Raw genomic sequence first — 20,289 nt, 5'->3', positions numbered from 1 at the left:
TTGTTCTTTTAATATGTTGGCATTACTAAATGTAGCGCAATGCTTACATATCTCTGCTGTGACCTCTAAGCTCTTTCTAAACAAGCGACTATGTCATTGTGCTTTTTTCTATCCATCTATATCTATATAAAAAAATAAATAAATAAAAAAAAATTCCCCACTCGCCCCTGTGGGCGGTCAATCCTTCAAGCTTGGGTCCTCTACCAGAGGCCTGGGAACTTGAGGGTCCTGCTCAGTATCTTAGCTGTTCCTAGGACTGCGCTCTTCTGGACAGAGATCTCCGCTGTTGTTCCCGGGATCTGCTGGACGCACACTTTTTTCAAAGAAATGCAAAACTCACAGCTTTTTGTTTGCAATTTATTGCTTATATAAATGCTCTCTAAACAATTTTTGGTAAAAATAAAATCTATCAATAATAAATCATAAATAAAATCATCACAATGACTTTTACATTACATTATATTGCACAATTATAAGCCTTATTACAAGAATCACAGAACAAGTGTTGCTCAGGTTGTGTGTAGAAGGAATGTTCAGAGGTACGTGGGCTGGGACTCACAGCGGTCGCCTCTAGAGGGCAACAGCGAGTCTGACTGTCTTTTTTTTGTCTTTAGTCAAGTCAGTCGATTATCTACTCTAAAAATTAAAGATGTACAAAGAAGTTGTCGACCAAACCACCATCATTTACATTTGAGCGAAACATTTCATTTCAGTCTGTTCTGGCACAGATGCTGAATGTCAGTGCTAGTGAAAGAATTATAATTATTTTTAAAAGAAAAACACAGATGTGAGTTACTTAAGTCAAAAATACACTTTGTTCTTCTGTGATCAGTCTCATCAGACTGCAGTCTAGATAGGAAGAAGTCCCTGTGGTTTCTCCCTGTCCAAACGCAGGTTTAGAGATGCACCCTTCTGTCAGCAGCTTTGTCAGGAGAGTGTCAGGCCAGCTTTTCACCGGTTCACAGCAAATTTCTTTGAACAGAGTCTTCGTGCATCTCAACTCTGACCAACGCAGCTTGCTTTCTGTCTGAGGATTCACCCAATGGCCCTCGTCCCTGTCTGGCTTGGCAGTTTGTGATTGGTCAGCTACAGAAAGGCCTGAAAGACGAACCAGCCGATCCTCATTCTCATGCATGTGTTCAGATACTGTCCACCTCAGCCCTGAGCTCAGGACACAGCTCCTTTAGTAACATTTCCATCAATACCTAACAAACACAGGGAGACGGGGAAAAAAGAAATGGCTAAGAAATCTTGTTTTAATGAAACGCTGAGGTTGGAAATGTGTGTCACGCTTACATAGAGAAGGTGCTTATTGGCATTGGCCTCCTGCAGAGCACTGAAGATCTTGATGATGCCGTAGCGGGCATTCTGCTGGCCAACTAGATTTGTGAGTGCATCTGGTAGACGAGGAAAAGCATGCTGAATCAAGCACTTTATTCTTTATTTCTTTTACACTGCAAACATGTGCAATCATAATAAATGAAATAATAAGTCACGCCTGTGTGTGTGTTGCTACCTGGGATGTTGTCAAGTAGTTTCTGCTGAGCGCGCTCCTTGGTCTCAGTGCGTTCATAGTCCGTTCGGGCTTTGATATGTGGCGCCAGCTTGCCATCAGGCCAGAAGGTGTCCCTGAACACACTGATGTAGCACACCAACATCTGTTCACAGAAGATCCAGTTTACAGTGTCCCGGATCTGTCTGAAATACACAAGAGAGGCCTGAAAACTTTCATCTCAGGAAAATGTACAATAGGTGTTACGCTCTCTACCTTGCATAAGTTAACAAAGCCTCTGGATCTGGACTCGACAGATGAGATATTTTATTCTGGATCAACAATACTGCCAGACCACTGACTAAAAGAGTACTTGTTAGTACTTACTTGTTGATAGTTCGTCCAAATGTCACCTGGACTAGTGCAATTAAAGTCTTCCTCACCCACTTAAACACTGAGCAGGAAGACAGACAGAGAGGGAACGTATTCAGATAAACAGACTCTGAGGCAGTTAGAATTCACCAACACGAGCATGTGTAACATCACAACAGTGTCCTGCTCACTTCCTCTGAGTTCAAAGATCTCTCCTATGAGCATGAAGCAGGGTTCAGCCAGAGCATCTTTCCGCCCGTCTGTTTCATCGTAGTCTGACAAGTCACTGTCGTCATCGCCATCCTCCTATGAAGAAAACGTACAGCGCACATCATGCAAATGAGGGGACAGCATGGGAATGCTGCTTTACTCGTCGTGCATGATTGTGTACCTCAGTATGGGAGAAAAAATCTCCAGGTAACCTCTCCAGGAAGGAGGCCAGTGAGAAAGAGGATTTCTTCTGAATAGACATCACCTTCAAACGTTATACAAGATATCATTACTATAAAATGGTCTGCATACAATGGACAAAATCATCCAGATAACACAACCATCAGGAAGGTCTGAAACATGAAAAGATCCCTGTGAATCCACAAACACGGCCCTGTAATCAGCGTCTCCTCATTAATGGTGCCAGTGTCAAATGAGTAGTGACCCTCTTATGAAGCGGCTCTGCCAGTGTTGCTGCTCTAACACTGCACAAAGCCATAAATGTGCGTAAAAGAGCACCAATAAGCTGCTGGTAATTAGAGCAATAACCTTCTATTTAATGGCCCATATCTGATGTAAGTAATTGCCGCTCATTGTATTCACAGGGTCAAAATTTCAGATTTAAGTAACAAACACAACTCGTGTCAGAGACCTTTAGCTGATTAACTAATACAGGAAACTAATGCTTCTTCTGGTTTGGGGTTTAAAATAGATTGAGTTTTAATGAAGTTAAATGGTTATTTAACTTTTAAAAGCATTAAAACAGGACAAAGTGGTGGCTTTGAAAAGAAAGGAAATATGTGATACAATTTTGGTCATTTCACACTGTACACCCATACAGTGGATTTGGAATAAGGTGAGGACTTTAAGGTAAAAAAGAATGATAACAAAAACTGCTGTAACATTCATGAATTACAGCATTTTGTCACTGCACTTCCATTTAATAGACGCTAAATAAAATATACAATTGCAAGACAACAATTTCACGCCTGGGTGGGGCCTGTTTCTTCATTATTTTATGAAAAAATAAAAATTGAAATTTATAGCCTCAGACAGGAAAATCCAGCATCGCATGAGGTCTATGGGCTGCAAACCTCTGGTAGTCATTAAACGTGAAGAATTAAGAAAATAATTACTATATGTACAATCTTATCACTGATGAATCTGTAAAAATAGGGAAACTAACTCCTACAGAGCTGATCTAATATGTCAGTTAATCCCATTGAGTTAACAACAATGGATTTGAAATAAAGTTATGTACAGGCAATAAATTTAAAAAAAAGAAATGTGCAAACACTTATGGAAATAAGCATATATTATTCCCTGTTCTTTTTAAAATTGAAATATGAGAAATGGCTTACCTTCAGATGTTCTGGAGACGGGCTGAGGAAAGCATAGAGAGCCTCTGACTGGCACAACCGCTCATCTGTTAGGAGACGCTAACACACGACACACACACACACCTGAGGTTATCATCAACAGCTGTGATCATAAGCAGAATAAGCTTTTGTGAGCACAGACTTTGTAAGGTTACAGACCTCGTTACAGTGTAATATTTAATTAAAAGAGCTCACACATTTCATAGACTGAAATAGGTTGTGATTCAGCACCCTGGTTTTTGTGTGTTATAATTAACAATGTAGAGATAAAGTGAAGCATTTGTAATTGAATCACAGCAGGTGATAGAGATATAAAATATAGATGCAGCAGCTGCTTGTTTACCTGGAGAAAAGTGTTGAGTTGTGTTTTGCTTTTGTCCAAAAACTTCTGGTCAATAGATTTGAAGGGAAGTTTACTGAGTGATGGTAACTGGAGTTTCTTCAGTGATGGAAAACACTGAAGGAGAGACACATTAACAGGTGATGATTTTACACTAACAGGAGGCAAAATATGTGTATTTTTGATTTAAACAGCTACTCTGTTTACTCTTGTTAGATTCAGAAATGCATTAACAACCATAAATTAGTCAATAGAGCAGACTGACTAAAAGCATGCAGCTCTCCAGATGTCACAGATATTAGATTTCATCTAAACCAATTTATCACTGTACAGTGACTACAGATAGTCACACAGAGGACTGGAAATGCTTCTAACAAACAGCAGTCTCTGCTTTCTGTGGCACGTAGGCTGCAGTAAATCCATCATCACATTTTTTTTTTTGTTGCGAGTCTTTCCATTTCAGTGCTACACAGTGAGCTGATGACCTTACTGGTTTATTGTGCAGGAGACATTAAGCATTTAAACAACAAGGCAGCAGCTGTTGATCCATGTGTGCAGGATTGGTGCCTTGTTACCTCTGTGAGTTTGCGGTGCAACATTTGGAATTCAGTGAGTTTCCTCTGGACGCTCCAGCGACTGTTGGCTGTTTCTTCTCCTTCCACCAGGCTAACACACACACTGTAACAAGCTACAGTCTCACCACCTTCCTCTGCAGCCTGAAATACACACAAACATACACAATAAACCACCACCTCTTTACTCTGGAGAGAGCTTACTTGGGAATTTACAAAAAACAAACAACACCAAAACAACCCCAAAATGGACAGATGTAGTATCCATACAGGGCGTATCAAAAAGAATCTGATATCAAAAGGTGAAACTTTTTTAAAGTAAAGAATATACTTTAAAAAAGAAAAGAAAAAAAGAATATAAAAACAATATTCCCAAGTGCTCAATGTGTCCCCCTCCAGACACACAGCTTTAGTCCATACCACGGGCAAATCTGTCCCATACTTTTGAGTCAACGCAGCCACTGCTGTCGTTATGCTGCTCACAGATCCACTCTTTTTAACAATGCGCAATTAAGTCGTTATCGGTGAGTGGCCTTGAAATTAAGCTCTTTGAAATCAGAGGATTCTTTTTGACACAACCTGGATATTCTTTATTCAGGCACATTATTAAATATGTGGTGGGGTGTGGCTCAGCTGCAGGGGAAGGGTGGAGCAGTGGAGTTCAGAGTGTGCTGTCAGGGGAGGCTGACACACCTGACCATCTAATCATGTCTCCCCTGTTAAAGATGTTGCCAGGACCGGAGGAGAGGGCGGTGTTGTGTGCTACAGGAGCAGGGCAGCCAGAAAGCTGCGCATGTTGGGAAGTCCGTCAATAAAGGATGTGTTAAACTGCAACGCTGCTGTTGTCGGGTCCTTCATTGTCACAATATATTTTTATAATTTAGTATAAATTTACAAAGGATTTACACACGTAAGTACACAAAAGTCCAAAATGAATGAAATGTGAATGACTAGGGTCAGATTTAATGTCGGCTGGAAAAACAATCGTTTAGCATTATAAAGATACTGTCAATATTCATTAACATAGGACAGTGTTAGGGCTGGCCTTAGTGCGTGTTATGTGTAAGAGTTTTGAAGGACGAGACACTCAGGCAAACCTGCAGTGTCTTTGATTAACATCCAAAGTTACAATGTTTCACACTGACTTTTCATTAAAAACATGCAGCCTGGTGAAAAACTAAAGAAAGAAAAATATATGCTTCTACACACATCAAAGTAACAGTAATATTTTCACACACATACACGATCTGACTCTAAATGATGATTTCTGTTATTCTATGAATTTAATGTGCACTGTTAGTAGATCAACCACAGAACTTTCCACTCCCACTGGGCCATTTCTGTGATTGCTGCATGAAGTTTAGTGAATCTAGTCCTGTATAGATAAAGAACAGAAATGTGCTTGATCTATACAAATGTATGTGTTGTCCAATCTATCTTCTATACTTAAGCATAAAGTATGCAGAGTATTAAATTATCTGTGCTGTGTGGCTCATTTGTTTCTTCTGTGCAAGAGCATAAAGGATGAAGGGCATGCTTGCAGACTGCTGTAAACTGTTTAGGTGAGTGCATCATTTGTTTCTACACTCAGGTTTGTAGTTTCCTTTTACCTCAGCTGTAGTTATCGTAGCCCTCCAATTCCCCAGGTTTTCACACCACCAGTCAGTCCTTGTGATGTGTTGCTGAAGTTCGCTGTGTTCTTTTTCCATGGCTCCTATTTCTTCTTTTAGTTTGCTTACTATCTGCAAAGCACACACCAGAGGCAGATAAGCACACGAGTTACAGTAAAATGACATTATGCTGAACCACAATTTTAAAAAAAAAGTCTTTGCATTCAGAGGTGTTTTCAAAGCTCTACTTTAAAGTTGTCACATACTCTAGCAGGGACCACGTCAGATAAATGGGAGTTTAACCCAATCAAACAGCCTGCAATTGGTTCCACTTCATTCCAACATCCTGATACTCAATACTGAAGTGATTCTACAGACATTGACCTATATTTTGTTACCTTCTTGTCTGGTTTGGGTGCGTTCTGGATTGAGCCCAGGGCTTGTCGCTTGTACTCCAGTTTGTCATAGAGCTGGTGTAGTTTAGTAGCAGCATAGCTCGCCTGCTCATTGATTCCTTTACTGCCCTCGTCACACACCTCTCCTGTATCTAGACCCTGGCACTTCACAGAGGATATAAAGAAAAACAAGTGTTAAACACATTCATTTAGTATTGTATGCATGTGTGTCGTTTGCATATGAATGTCTCACCCCTTCTCCCTTTTCCTCTGGGCTACACCGCGATTGGCTGTGATGGTCGTCTCGTCTGATCAGCCTATCGTAGAGGTCGGACACCAGGAAGGAGGGGTAGTAACGCTCTCTCATTGTCTCAGCAACCTAAGGGATGTGTCAGTTTCCACTGTTACACACGCTTTTAATGATCGAAGTTCAACAGCTTTCTTTTGAGATTTTCAAGAAATCCACCGTCAGCTGCTGTAGCTACAGGTAGCTGCAGCTGGCTAAGCAGAGCAGCACATACCTGTTCTTGCAGTTTAACAAAGACTTGTGTTCCTCTGTTCCCCACCAAACTCTGCTGGATCTCTTTCAGAAGAAACTTCTCCACTGGAATGTCTCTGCTCTCCACAAAGAACTTCTGGTAAATTTCCCCAACAATTTGGGGCACCTCATTCTGTCAAACAAAAATTATTTTCTCACATACTTTTCAACATTTTTTGCTTCCGTTTCTCACTCACTCACACACACACACACACACACACACACACACACACACACACACACACACACACACACACACACACACACAAAGTTTTGAATAACAAATAATCTGAATAAAATGATCTTACTTCTTCACTCACCTTTCTTCCCCCCCACTCAGTGTTTATACAGAGCTCTACATTTATCATTAGTTAGTATTAGTCTCTGGATCACTAACACTAACTAACGTCCCGTCTTCCTCCCTTCACCCTCAACCGGTCAAGGCAGATGGCTGCCCATACCAGAGTCTGAATTTACCTGATTTCTTCCTGTTAAAAGGGAGTTTTTCCTTCCTACTATCGCCAACTGCTTGCTCATAGGGGGTCATATGATCGTTGGGGTTTTCTCAACAGGAAAATGGGATTTGACACTATTTAAATAAAACTGAATTAATGTAATCTCTGTGAGCAAAAATCTCAAGTTTCTGTTTTTCTTATTTCTACCCTGAAGTCTTTGTGGTGCAAATGCAAGTGGACATCCTAAATTTGGTCACATCAGTGGCTTTAAAGGAGGTGAGTGAAAATAGTTTGCTTCAGACGGTAGATGAACTAACAAGCTGCACCAAAGCTTTTAATAAAATGAATAAAGTTTCTTTTAACTGTCAGTTACAGCCACACCAGCAGATTCCAAGTTTAAAGACATTAAAGCAAAAGACATTTGCTGACACTATGTGCAGTTATTTTCAAGTCTGATTTTGTGCACTGGACTCACAAAAAGCTTTATGCTACGTTTCTTTACACAAGACTGTTTAATAAAATTACAATCCCCTTTTTTCCATCAAGCACTCCCATTTTCTACTTTTGTGTACATCTCAGTATGAATGCCATCGCTTCGTCACACCTCTTGAGCTCTTGACAATGAAACAAGTAACTTCAAACAGGAAGCCTAATAAGCCATTTTTACTTTGAGGCCTAACAGTAAAAGAAGAAAAAAAAAAAAAAAAAAAAAAAAAAAAAAAAAAAAAAAAATAGAAGCAGTGTTGGGGTAAAAATCTCTAGAATGTGTGCAGCCGTTACCTTGTTGGCAGTTTTCAGTGTTTCCACCAGTTCCCAGAAGCTTATCAGAGCTCTCTTATCTACTCTCTCCATGTAAACTCTGAAATGATCCCTGTAACTTGGATTACACAGGATGTCATCAAACTGGAGAATCTGCATAAGGGGAGAGAATTTTTAAAAAGAACCAAAGTAATTTCACACCTTACAGGAAATAAAGAGAGACCGCATCAGTTACATCAGCGGTCCCCAACCCCCGAGCCTCGGACCGGTACCGGTCCGTGAGTCGTTTGGTACCGGGCCGCGAGAGTTGAGGCTCAGGTGTGAAATGTATAGTTTTCAGGGTTTTTAAATCGGTTTTCAGCGTTATTTTGTTATCGTTTACTCTGTTTTCCTTGGTCTTTTCACGTGTTATGAATAAGTTTTCTTTTTTTCAGTACCGGTACTAGTTTTATTTTGTTGTATTTATCCGCGACACCTTAAAGGCCGGTCCATGAAAATATTGTCGGGCATAAACCGGTCCGTGGCGCAAAAAAGGTTGGGGACCGCTGAGTTACATGATATATTATTTACCTTCTGGCTTTGAGGCTCGTCGTTGTCATCGGCCCCTCCTTCCTCACTATTCTCATAGTTTGGCCCTCCAAGGAGGCGGATCCTTTTTTCACATTGTTTCTTAGCAACAGTCAGCTGATTGATATATCTTTTCATATCTCTGGCTCTCAGCAGGTCGGCCTTCATGGCTGCTGACTCTTTACCTTTTTTCTCTAAGGGAGAGGGAAAGCCTGTCTGAGCAAGTTCTGGCCACATAATAACACAAAGGCGCACAATCACCTGGTGTGGAGCCACTGAACTATCGGGATAAAGCTGATACATACCGATGGCCTGATTCTATGAAAATGTGCTTCAAGCTAAGCACACCAGCAAGTGAACTTTATTGGTCATTGATTTTCAGATACAGCATGTGAATGCACTTGCAGTTTCTACAGCCGACTGGCCTTTAAATGTACTCATGAATTCATTCACTGCTGAACAGGGACTGTGTGTTTCAACAGCAAACAGCCTGTGCAAACAGAAACCAGTACTGGGTCTCCAAAATCCCCAAAAGCAAATTGAAAAGTGCTGGTCTATACTGTGTAGTCCAGCAGGATCACACAGTATAGACAGTATAGTGTTTAAAAGTGCACATGGAGACAGTTTATGGACCATTTCCCCCCTCAATCAATGAGAATAAAAATTAGGCACTGCACTGCAGGGCAGTTCAAATCCACTCATTCCCTTGTTTTGTTTGTAAATCTGTATCAGCTGGTGCTGTGTGTCCATCCATTTCAAACTTTTACATACAATACTTTCCTTCAGACCCAACCACCTGCAACACTAATGATGTATTCCCATCAGCCTTTGCTGTAATACATTTACGACTAAATTCGCTCTGGTAATGTCATTATAACCACGCTCACATTATTTCCTCAGCAGAAGCTCACACAGCTGTCCTGAAACTTCGCTTTCATTGTCACTTCCTGGTCCTTAAAAGTCTTTGACACAAGGCTGAACTCAGGCATATTGCAAGTGTCTGACAGATAAATGTTCACATCACTTCTCTTCAAATTGTTGCAAAACAAGCAGAATTGTGACTGTACTCTTATTGTTTACTTCTATGAATGAATGCCTATATTGCATAACTGGCTAGCTTTTTAGGGGCAGTGAACGTGAACTGAAACGCTGCCATACTTTTGAGGTGGCTCAAGAGTTGGGAGTTTGCCTTGTAATCGTAAGGTTGCCGGTTCGAGCCCCGGCTTGGACAGTCTCGGTCGTTGTGTCCTTGGGCAAGACACTTCACCCGTTGCCTACTGGTGGTGGTCAGAGGGCCCGGTGGCGCCAGTGTCCGGCAGCCTCGCCTCTGTCAGTGCGCCCCAGGGTGGCTGTGGCTACAATGTAGCTTGCTATCAACAGTGTGTGAATGGGTGGATGACTGGATATGTAAAGCGCTTTGGGGTCCTTAGGGACTAGTAAAGCGCTATATAAATACAGGCCATTTACCATTTTAAATGCAGGAAACTGTAGTGTTGTCTGTACCTTTCTGCTTCTTGAGCTGAGGCAGGCTGCTGATGGTGGTGGCATGAATAATCTCTACCACGATCTGATACCTACAAAAGGAGGAAAGACGGGAGACAAATACAATTATTAGATGAATTACATCACAGAAAGATGGAAATATAGTATGGAAAGTGACGAGGCCAAAATAAATCAAAACAAACAAAAAGAATAAACATTTCAAAAAGAAGCCAGTACTGAGCCACCATTTCTCAAACTAACGAGACAATATAGCAGTATCATGTCTACCCCGCATTTAGATCAAGTATATTGCTGCAGAGACATTGTCTGTTCCCATGGTAACCCCTGAGCAGCAAACATGTTGGTGGCTAAGACTGCCCGGTTAACATGTTTGACATTATGTATATAAGGACACACGTGGTTTGTTTAATTTGACTCTATGTAGGTACAGGATAGTCTACTTAAATGAGGTAATGTAGGCATCTACTGTGTGTGTGTGCACGTTGTCAATGTCATGCCTGAGTTGCTTGAGGAAATTGACATCAGTAGAAGTTGATATCAGTTTGATAAAGTCTTCATAGGAGGCAGCGTAGGTGTAGGCTTTCTTCTGCTGCTCAGCCTGCTGCTCCCTCTTTTCCAGCTGAGACAACAACATCCTGTTTATGGAATCTGGATCGCTGAGTACCTCTACCAACGGCTTCAGGACTGGAGAACGAACACACACACACACACGATAAAAATACGTTGATGTAAAAAGGACGGACAAATTAGAACCTCAGATCTCTGTGACGCATAATAAAATGAGACACTGAACTAAAAAAAAAAAAAAAAAAAAAAAAAAAAAAAAAAATCCTAGGTGTGGGAAGTGGAGGAATGCAGTTCTAGAAACAGAACAGCAGCTAGACATCAAGATATCACACATTTTCTTAAGACTATCGTTTCATCGTTCCTTCTCACAGTAGGAACACAACAACAGCTGCATTCAAAACAACACTGACAACACACCTGCTCAAGAGGAAAGGATGACCACAGAGTTTGTAAGATTCCAGTTTTTCTCAGTTGAATTCCAACTTTTTTTGAAGTTTTCCGGTTTTTCAGCAGGTAAATTTTCCAGAACAGCTCAAACATGCAGTAAAACATTACAGATAAATAACAAAAGTCCATTGATTCATGTGTCGGGCCAGCAAAATTGCACATTTGTTTCACACCATGTAAACCAACATGTACTCTGGAAACAAGAGCCAAGTGCAGCAGTAACAGTGCGGCGCTCTGCTGCAATGCAGGAGAAGAAGAAAAAGTGTTCTGTATCTTCCTGCATTCTTTTTTCCTCTCCTTGCTTCACTGCCACACTTCCCTTATGAGTCAGTGCTGTTACAACAGCTAAGAGTACATTTTGCAATGCTCAATAATTAGATGACAATTAAATTATTTATAACATGCAGTAATGTCCAAAGACTGTGAGCCACTCGTCATTTGTTATATTTTGTTACAACCCTAACAGGTTGTGTTAGTGGGTGTTTTCTGCTTTCCTTCTCCCCTGCCTGCAGCTGCCACACGTTTTCCTGTGAGGAGCCACCAGTGTGGAGCATGCTCTGCTCACCAATCATCATCCAACACTATAAAAAGATCTGGTGTGGAGTTGCTCGGACTCAGTGTGTGCCAGCCTGAGAGTGATGAGCTGTAGTGAAGTGCTTTGCCTGAGTTTGGACTGAAATTAATGGTGGAGCTACTAGTGAGCAGCAAAGCCTTTTCCTTTGGCTATTTAATAATCTCTCTGAGTTGAATCCTTTGTAAGAAAATTATTATTTTCACTATTGTTACTCCCCTCATCCCCTGGCCTTTATTCAAGGTACAAAGACTGGAAGGAATATGAGTCCAGTCTTTGTCCAGAGGAATGTTTTTGTTTGTTGAGCCACACTGACCTACGAGTCATTCATTCAAATCAGTCAAAAAAGCAAGCATCTAATTCAAGAAAAGAAGCAATGCTGTCTCCAAACATACCAGGAAACTTAGCAAAGAGACAGTTTATATTGTATTTTTAGGCGCTTTGTTGCTAAAAGCCTGTCACAATAATATTTGTTCCAATTTCTTTATTCAAATCTAGTAAAAATGCCAACGGCAGGACACTTTGACAGGCAGAAAATGCACCAACAAGGTGATCTTGTCATATCTTGACAAAGTTTACATCTACATGGTTTAAAATAGGGGTAAAAGAAAATGAGGAAACTGGCAAAGTAGAGGACAAAAGAAGAAGTGACAGGCATAAAAAGCAATCTACAGCAGATGGAGTGTAAGTGAAAGTCATGTAATAGGCAAAAACCAACAAAGACGTGACACAGGACCTGAGAAATCCATCTGACCCTGCAGCTGATCTAAATACTGTTTGTTCAAACGTCACCAGAAATGGTCTCGGAAGGCTGACTGTAAAGAAGTCATTCTTAAGGAATGGGAACAGGGAGAAAAGGTGGAGATATGTCCAAAAAAAAAGAAGAATCAGTGGCAGAAGTAAGTGATAATGGAGTGATGATTACTGCATTTTACCAATGCAGTAAAAGCATGTGTGGATATTTAAAAATAAAAAAAAATTTAAAAAAAGGGGGAACACACTGGAACACACACACTGGCCTCCCAGCGTACAGACCTCAACATTACTGAGGCAGTGTGGGATCATCGACACAGAAACAAACAAAAGACAGCCAACACCCAAAGAAGACCTGAAATGAACTATACCAGACTGTGCTGAAGAATAAAGGTGGTCATACAAATATTGACTTTAAAACTAGTGAGAATTGTACAGACTCTGTTTTTGCCTTATATTATTGTATTCACATGTATGCTTGGCTATGATTCAATAAATCGCTGCACCCGTTTCTTATTTTCCTAGCAAAATCAAAAGAAATTAAAGAACTCAAGAGTTCTACATAGTATTGTATATTAAAGAGTAAAACTATTCAGCAGAATATTGTATATTTATTCTTTGTTTATCAAACACACCTGAAGAGCTGCGAATGTTATGCATCTATGTCAACAACACCTCAGTGTTACATCTCTTTCACTGAGCAGGTGCAACTATTAAACAACTAGAGGAAAGGAGACACCATTTGTGTTTTTAATTACAACTGTGCTTATCATGAATTGTGTCCTAATGTGTTGAGTAAAGTTTCATTCTATTTAAATGAAATTCATTCACAGGGTATGTTTAATTCCCCAATTATGGGAGTGTGACACTGACAAACTGAGTCCACCAAGAGGATGGTGCACATTTCATCACCGTGTCTGCACTGTGGAGCTGATTCAACTACTCTTGTGTTTAATGACTTTGAGTAGAGCCAAAATAAAGATATAAACATTCAACGACTGCTACTTGTAATAACAATCCATAAGACAAAAAAAGCAATGACTCATAAAAGGTACATTAAAACAGAACATATTATTCTTTGACAACAATAATGCATATATGTGACTTCACAGTTTGTGACAATGACCAATTAGAATCAGAATTCTTTATTAATCCCCAAGGAAGTTATGTACCTTTATTAGTGATGACTTCAGTGAGACAGCAGCGTAGTGTGTGCGACTTGGCATCCTTTTGTGGCAGCAGACATAGCAGTAGTAGTCTGGCTACACAGCGGAGGAAGGCCAGCTCCGATTCCGGACTGACCAAACAGGGATGGAGAGGAAACGGCCGAGCCACTTCCTCTGGTCTGGGGACACGGACACACACACACACACACACGGACACACACACACACACACACACACACACACACACACGGACACACACACACACACAAATAGACGGAGCTGCAGTGAAGTGTTATTCTGTCACAGCTTAGATGTCCGATTATATTACGTGAGCTAAAGCTTCGCTGCCTCTGTTATTCATACTTCAGCTGTGTTGTAGCTCGCTGTTTTTGCTTCTAAAGACATGCTGCTGCCGCTACATTGTTCCCAAGCAATTGGAAATTAGGCAGACCAGACATCACAGCAGTGCAATCAAATCATAAGTCTCGTCTGACTGGCCAAGATAATAAAACCAGATGATGTGTGAATCATCGCTCTGTCTGTTCTTTTTCCTGCACGCGCATGTGTGATAGTGTACCTGGCACACACTGAAGGGGGATTTTAATGCGGTTACGCTGGACCAAATTGCAGTAATTTCACACCATTTGTGTACATAAAATTATGGTACTAGGTATGGACACTGGTGGGAAGAGAAATCTTTTTCAGTAACAAATCAAAGATGGAACATATTTCCTGATAAACAACTGTGAGTCATACCTGTGCAAAGAAAGCTGTTAGAGGCTCAGTGACTCTGACAGTAACAACACATTATTTCACTAGCTTTCCCATCCTTGATTTGCAGATGATGAATATTGTGGGAGAACTTCATACAATTAAAGAGTGTGTGTTAGTGCACCTTGCAGATGCAGCTTTGAGGTCGGTGAAGTGTGTGTGTAGAATCCGGATGCTGTCATAACACACTACGTTGACGAGGTCGATCTCAGCAAGCCTGGATCTCAACTGCCCGATCATCTGCCACCAGTCCTCTGACAGCATGGAGTACAACTGGCCTTCATCATGACTCAAAGGAATGTACCAGGACAGGATATAATCTCTGTAGGCATAGTCAAACACTGCGGAGACAGCAAAAGAAAATCTAAATCCAGTTTTTGTTAGACTAGACAAACAGCTGCAGTCAGTACTCTTCTGACAGTAACACCAAATGGCTTTTTTACATTTCAAACTTTTGATGCACAAAAAAACAAAACAAAACACAAACCCTTTATAAACTCTGTTTTCAATGAGCCACTGAAGACCACAACGGGTGCATCGAGTTTCATTTCCCCAAAGCCCAGGTGCAGCCTATGAAAGCTGGAGGGTGGTTCACGCTTTCCATCATCTACTTTCTGTGCCCGCTTTTCTGTAAACGGTCCCCAGCCCTCCCCCCCGAGAGCTTATCCCAGCATTCATCCTGTGAGGGGAAAGCTGTAACTGGAAACTGGACAGCTCACCACCTCATCACAGAGCTGACCCTTAGATGCACAAAAAAAAAACCAAACAAACAAAACAAAGGCAATCCCTCACACTCACTTTCAAATGATGTAACTACAGGAAGAATATAGAAGGAGACACCTACTACAGCACCTGGAAAAAACTGACAGAAATATATAAATAACACACCCAGACTCCACACAGACAGCTGCAACTGGAAGGTTAATTTTAACCCTGGGAACACCATAGCTTAACAGTGAGCGCTCTGCTTTAACTAGCTGCTGAAAAACAGATTTTACTGGTCAAATCTTTAACTTACAAACTGCACAAAGAGCAAAATCACAGGGAAAAAAAAAAAAAATCAGATGCAATCTAAATATGAGCAGCTCGTCCAGTATTCTAAACAGTACAACATATACATAAAAAAAATGAATTCAACTGTAAAAATTAAATTAATATTATCACTTGAATAACTGCATATTGATCGAGTTGTGCTTTGAAGAACAGTGTGGCACTTCCCCTTCTCTGTGAAATTCAGTTTTAATGTGTGAACCAAACCAATTGTTCTGTTGGGATCTTTTAACTAAATGCAGAATCTCTCTGTCTTTGAAGTGTATGCAGTGATCCAAGCTAACCCTCTGTAGATTATATACAGCACATTATCAACATGTACTGTATGTTGCAGAACAGGAGGAGAAGCACCCTAATACTCACAACGGACATGACCAGCATTCACTCTTGTAAGGAATGACTGTAAAGCACATACTTTGTCACCTTCTTGGGGTTTTTCCCTTTAACCAGAGACATGCAAGTTAAGCGACCATACAACCTCTATGTGTGCCTTTAGGCACTGGAACTGACCAGGATCAGTGCTTTAGAAACAGATGAAGAGGGGGGGATGAATGGTTAGAGAGGTTAGCACTCTAATAACAGATAAAGACCAATCTTGCACAATTGGATTTGCTCCATTTCTCAGTTTCCACTTCAAACAACATTATGCTCTCATACTACTTCTTCATCTTTTTTTTTAAAAAAAAGAATAAAATAAATGAGACACAGTTCAGAAGGTATTTTGTGTTGAGCACTCACAGTAAGCTCCTCTGGAAAGGTTCTAACTAGAATGTAAGTATTCTGCTTGCTTTAAATGCATCACTCTAAAGAATCCCACAAAACATCATCAAGGTATATCAAGGCATCAGTTCACTGACACAGCACGTCTTGATTATAAAGCTAATAATGTCATAAACTTGTATCACACTGCAATCAAAGGACCATTTTTTAAAAACACACAGAAGGATGTGCAAACACACACCCTCGGTGTAAATCCTGGAGCCATCTGTTACTTGGCAGGCACATGCACTGATCTACTGAGCGTGCATGGGTGTGCGAGTGTCTGTTTGCGGCTCCCAGTGTGTACGCGTCTTTAACCTTCTACTGGTTTAATGTGTGGGAGAGATGGGTGACAGGTCGTGGTGAATGACAGAAGCAGAGCTCCGTCAGTCAGCAATTTTGTCAAAAACAGAAGTTGAAACTTTTTCCATCAGTCAGTCATTTCAGGAAAGGTCTCCTAATACTACTGAGAGTGAAAAACAGATTTTAATGCTGTGTAAGCTTCAAGTTTTCAATATGAAAAAAAGCAAAGTTTTTTTTTTTTTTTCAAAACAGAGCCAGCCACAATAAGAATCAACATGACTATCCTTTTGAATCACCACTGTCGAAGTGCAGTATTATACAGTGTATTGTAATGCCACCAAAATATGTCTAATTCGATGACTGGAGAGAAGGCAGTGTTGATGCTGTAAAGTACTACATTTTAAAAGTTTTACGTTTTCCCAGCTCTCAACTCTGAATAACACCAGTGAGAATGGATGTCCTTATTACAGTCATCTCAAAGTTAAGACCACAGCTGCTGTTCATGTATTTTGTTTGAGAGTGGCAGCCAATCAGGAGCATTAATGGACAGGAAAGGGAGCTGAAACATTTTGTTTCAGACAGTGTTATGAACTGAGAGGCTAGACCGAGGCCCAGTGTAAGATAAGCTACTACGGTAGAGTCCACAAACAAAACAAAACAAAAAAAAATGCAGAGCTTGAAAAGAGCATAAACGCTAAAGGAAAAGTCTTTTTATGGAATTTTGAACTTTTTATACGTGGAATTCAAACACTGAAATAACTGAAACTGAAGTTTAGAGGAAGACACATTCATGTTTGCTTCTGAAGTTTTTGGGGTTTTTTTGCTTCTGAAGTCCTTCAAAAAAGTAGCATGAATAATCAATGAAAATCTCACTCTTCTGCAATCGCCAATTTAAAGCCTTTCAAAAAATGACCACACTTGACTCTCAAGTGATCTCAGACGTCTGACTGTCATATGATCCAATTTCAGAATCCTGATTCGCTCACACATTTTACTCTATAAAGACAGGATGCCACAAAAATGGCAGAAACAGAAGAAGCAATTGGGGGTTTTTTAAGTTCTTTTTAACATCATCTGCTAGAATATCAAAATCTCCTCACACATCAATAGCTCCTCATGCATTCACATAAATGTGCCATAAAACAGGTGACTAATTACCTTCCTTCAGGGTTTTGTCCACATTGTGCGACACCACCACCCTCCTGCTCTGGCTTGACTCCTGAACTGGCACCAAAAAACGAACCTGAAAAGTAGCCAAACAGGCAATTCCAGTTAAGGAACAACATAAAAACAGGAAATACAAGGAGAGAAGAGAGCTAGGACTTAGAACTGTGTGTCCAGAAGGCCTAAAATCATGACAAATGAAGCAGCCTAAATTGGTCACAGCTCGTGCAACATGTCACTCAGACTAATGTTTGTGACAATACTCATCCACTGTCAACATCAATAAGTCATAAGCGCCACAGAACATCAAACATCACAGATGAAAGACAGCCGCTGGGCTGAGGGATGCCATCAACCGGCTGCAAACACCCAAAGGCTTTCCTTAAAGAATAAATTACCATTTGTTGTGTGTATGCATGTGCTCAGTGTTGCGAATCAGGCTAAATCCAGAAGAATGACTGTACCTCTTCTATTATAGAACACAGCAAGGATAAAAGAGTCGGGAGACATCATCAGAGAGACAGAGTGGGTACAAATGCTGAGGTGGAAGGAAATTAATTGGGGCAGGAAACAAGGGGGTGCAATGGTTGAGAAGGCCAAATCAGGAGGCAAAATGTAAAACATCAGATGCTCAACAGATCTAGTTTGTCAATAACGCAGAGTGTGCAAAAAGCCCTTGGATATAAGTCTGCATGTCAGCAGTAAACAATGTTTTCTGATGAGACACAGTGTGATCCTAATGAGATGTCGCACAGAGCTACAGTTTGTGTGTTCCTGGAGGTGTGCTGCATGTCCCTTAATGAATTTAAGGGGTCTTCTTACCATGAGCTTGTTGAAGAACTCCAGCCATTCAGAAGGCTGCCTCCTGCTCCGGTTAAAGCAGCTGACTTTGAGAGGACTCTTCCTGACCAGCAGGGCAAAGCTCCCAGCCAGGAAACACAGGAGGGCGAATGACACATAGATGAAGAGCTTTAAGAAGAACGAGGTGAGAGACAGGCCTCCCCATGCCAGCTGAAATACTACTGCTGCCACCACGCCCAGGCAGAAGGCTGGGACGAACCGGAAAGATGAGCCGATTGAGGTAGAAGCTGCGGACATGGGCCCCTCTTCCTCTCCCCCGGTATTGCTTCTCCCTCCAGCCGATGATGTAGTGGTACTCGAGGGGGTGGGCATACTGCGACCCCACCATCCATATATGTGTCACTGCTAGTTATGCTGAAACCTCGCTCCGCTGGTTTGCACGCCAAGTCCCAGCGGGAGGTATACTGTGTACACTCGTGTATACCCTCGCCTACAAAACTGTCTCCAAAAAGAGGCATCCCCGCTCTGACATCTCCTCACCAGACACACGCCGCTATGTTCCCCCACGCTCCTAGCGTCGGCCCGCCTGGCAGCAACAATCACGGACCCCCGAGAGCTTTCTCAGCCACAACACGGCGCTCCAGACAACAAAAGAGGGCACCGGGCTTCTCCTGGGAAAGGCGTCAGGAGCTATCAGAAAGCAGAGAGAGGGAGAGAGCAGGGAGTAAATGGATGGAGAAACAACCACCGTCACCTTGGAGACACTTTCGGTGGAAGGGTAGCTCACCGACTGTCGTTTACAATCTAAGCTAGCAAGAAGCTACGCTAGAAAGCCAGCATAAGTTGCCGTTACCTGCTTCAAAACGAGGAAGAAAAAAAATCATAAAATACAAGGAAGAGTCGAGCAACCTCGAACTTCTGTGTTCTTTGGCTGCCAAGCTAACTGCAACAGGCGGCTAACTAGCTCGCGTGCTAATTAAGCAATTTAACTTCAGCTAACGTTAGCTTACTCACCTATCGTTAAAAATTGGGGTGGACGATAACAACGCTACATTCCCGCTTTTCTCTCCGTAAAAGAACGTTCCACGGGCCGTTTAGTAATGTATTAAAGGTGCCATAAACGCAGCGAGAAAAAATGTCTCCAGTTCAAAAGCCCCTGAAAGATAAAAAAAAACAAGTATTGTGTTGTTTTACTTGAGCTCCAGCTGACTGACAATCTCTCTAAACGTGAAAGGGTGTTAGCCAATCAGCGCCGGCATTAACCACCGACGGCGCGTCTGTTTTAACTCTAGAGATGGTGTGATTGGACGGGGCTTTCACTTGAACCTATCTGTAGCAGGGAAAGCACCGCCCATCGGGCAAGTTGGTTATGCTAATTAAGCACACCGCCAGATAGAGGATAATAGTTGGCTTATGATTGCGTAGATTTTTTTTATTTTACAGATACTGGCTTAAACAAAGGCGATACTGTGTATTTACACAATGATAATTTAGATTTCACACATATTTATTTTGCATTCCGATTTCCTGTTGCCCTCATCCCTACTTTCTATAATGATAATCACAGGCTTGCATTTTCTCATAATTGACGCACTAGTAATGATTGGCACAAATTTGTAGTTAGGCCATTATTAACTCCAAAAGGCTTTATAAAAATAAAATAAGCCATCCTCCTTTGAAAAATCCAGCGATCCAGTGATAATACACAGTTGTCAGTTCATGGACTTATTGTCAGTCAAGTAATC

At 41.2% G+C, this 20,289-nt stretch overlaps 1 protein-coding gene across 1 annotated transcript; it reads right to left on the bottom strand.

The window, feature by feature from the left end:
* Positions 1–493: 493 nt before the first annotated feature.
* On the bottom strand, positions 494–19,807 carry snx25 (sorting nexin 25). The gene is made up of 22 exons (XM_040015311.1): positions 19,559–19,807; positions 18,566–19,234; positions 17,738–17,822; positions 14,592–14,808; positions 13,703–13,875; positions 10,690–10,876; positions 10,193–10,263; positions 8,693–8,883; positions 8,144–8,275; positions 6,892–7,041; positions 6,624–6,749; positions 6,374–6,535; positions 5,976–6,107; positions 4,369–4,509; positions 3,797–3,910; positions 3,436–3,513; positions 2,256–2,339; positions 2,056–2,170; positions 1,880–1,946; positions 1,517–1,698; positions 1,297–1,397; positions 494–1,205 (listed from the first exon to the last, which is right to left on the bottom strand). The coding sequence occupies exons 2-22, from the start codon at positions 18,914–18,916 to the stop codon at positions 1,140–1,142; spliced, it is 2,925 nt and encodes a 974-aa protein (XP_039871245.1). The 5' UTR covers positions 18,917–19,234; positions 19,559–19,807; the 3' UTR covers positions 494–1,139.
* Between the last annotated feature and the right edge of the window lie 482 nt (positions 19,808–20,289).

Source organism: Simochromis diagramma, unplaced genomic scaffold (genome assembly GCF_900408965.1).
Source record: "Simochromis diagramma unplaced genomic scaffold, fSimDia1.1 OVJJ01000685.1, whole genome shotgun sequence".
Taxonomy (NCBI): domain Eukaryota; kingdom Metazoa; phylum Chordata; class Actinopteri; order Cichliformes; family Cichlidae; genus Simochromis; species Simochromis diagramma.
Note: the sequence above shows the minus strand (reverse complement) of the source record. Positions and strands in the feature narration are given on the sequence as shown.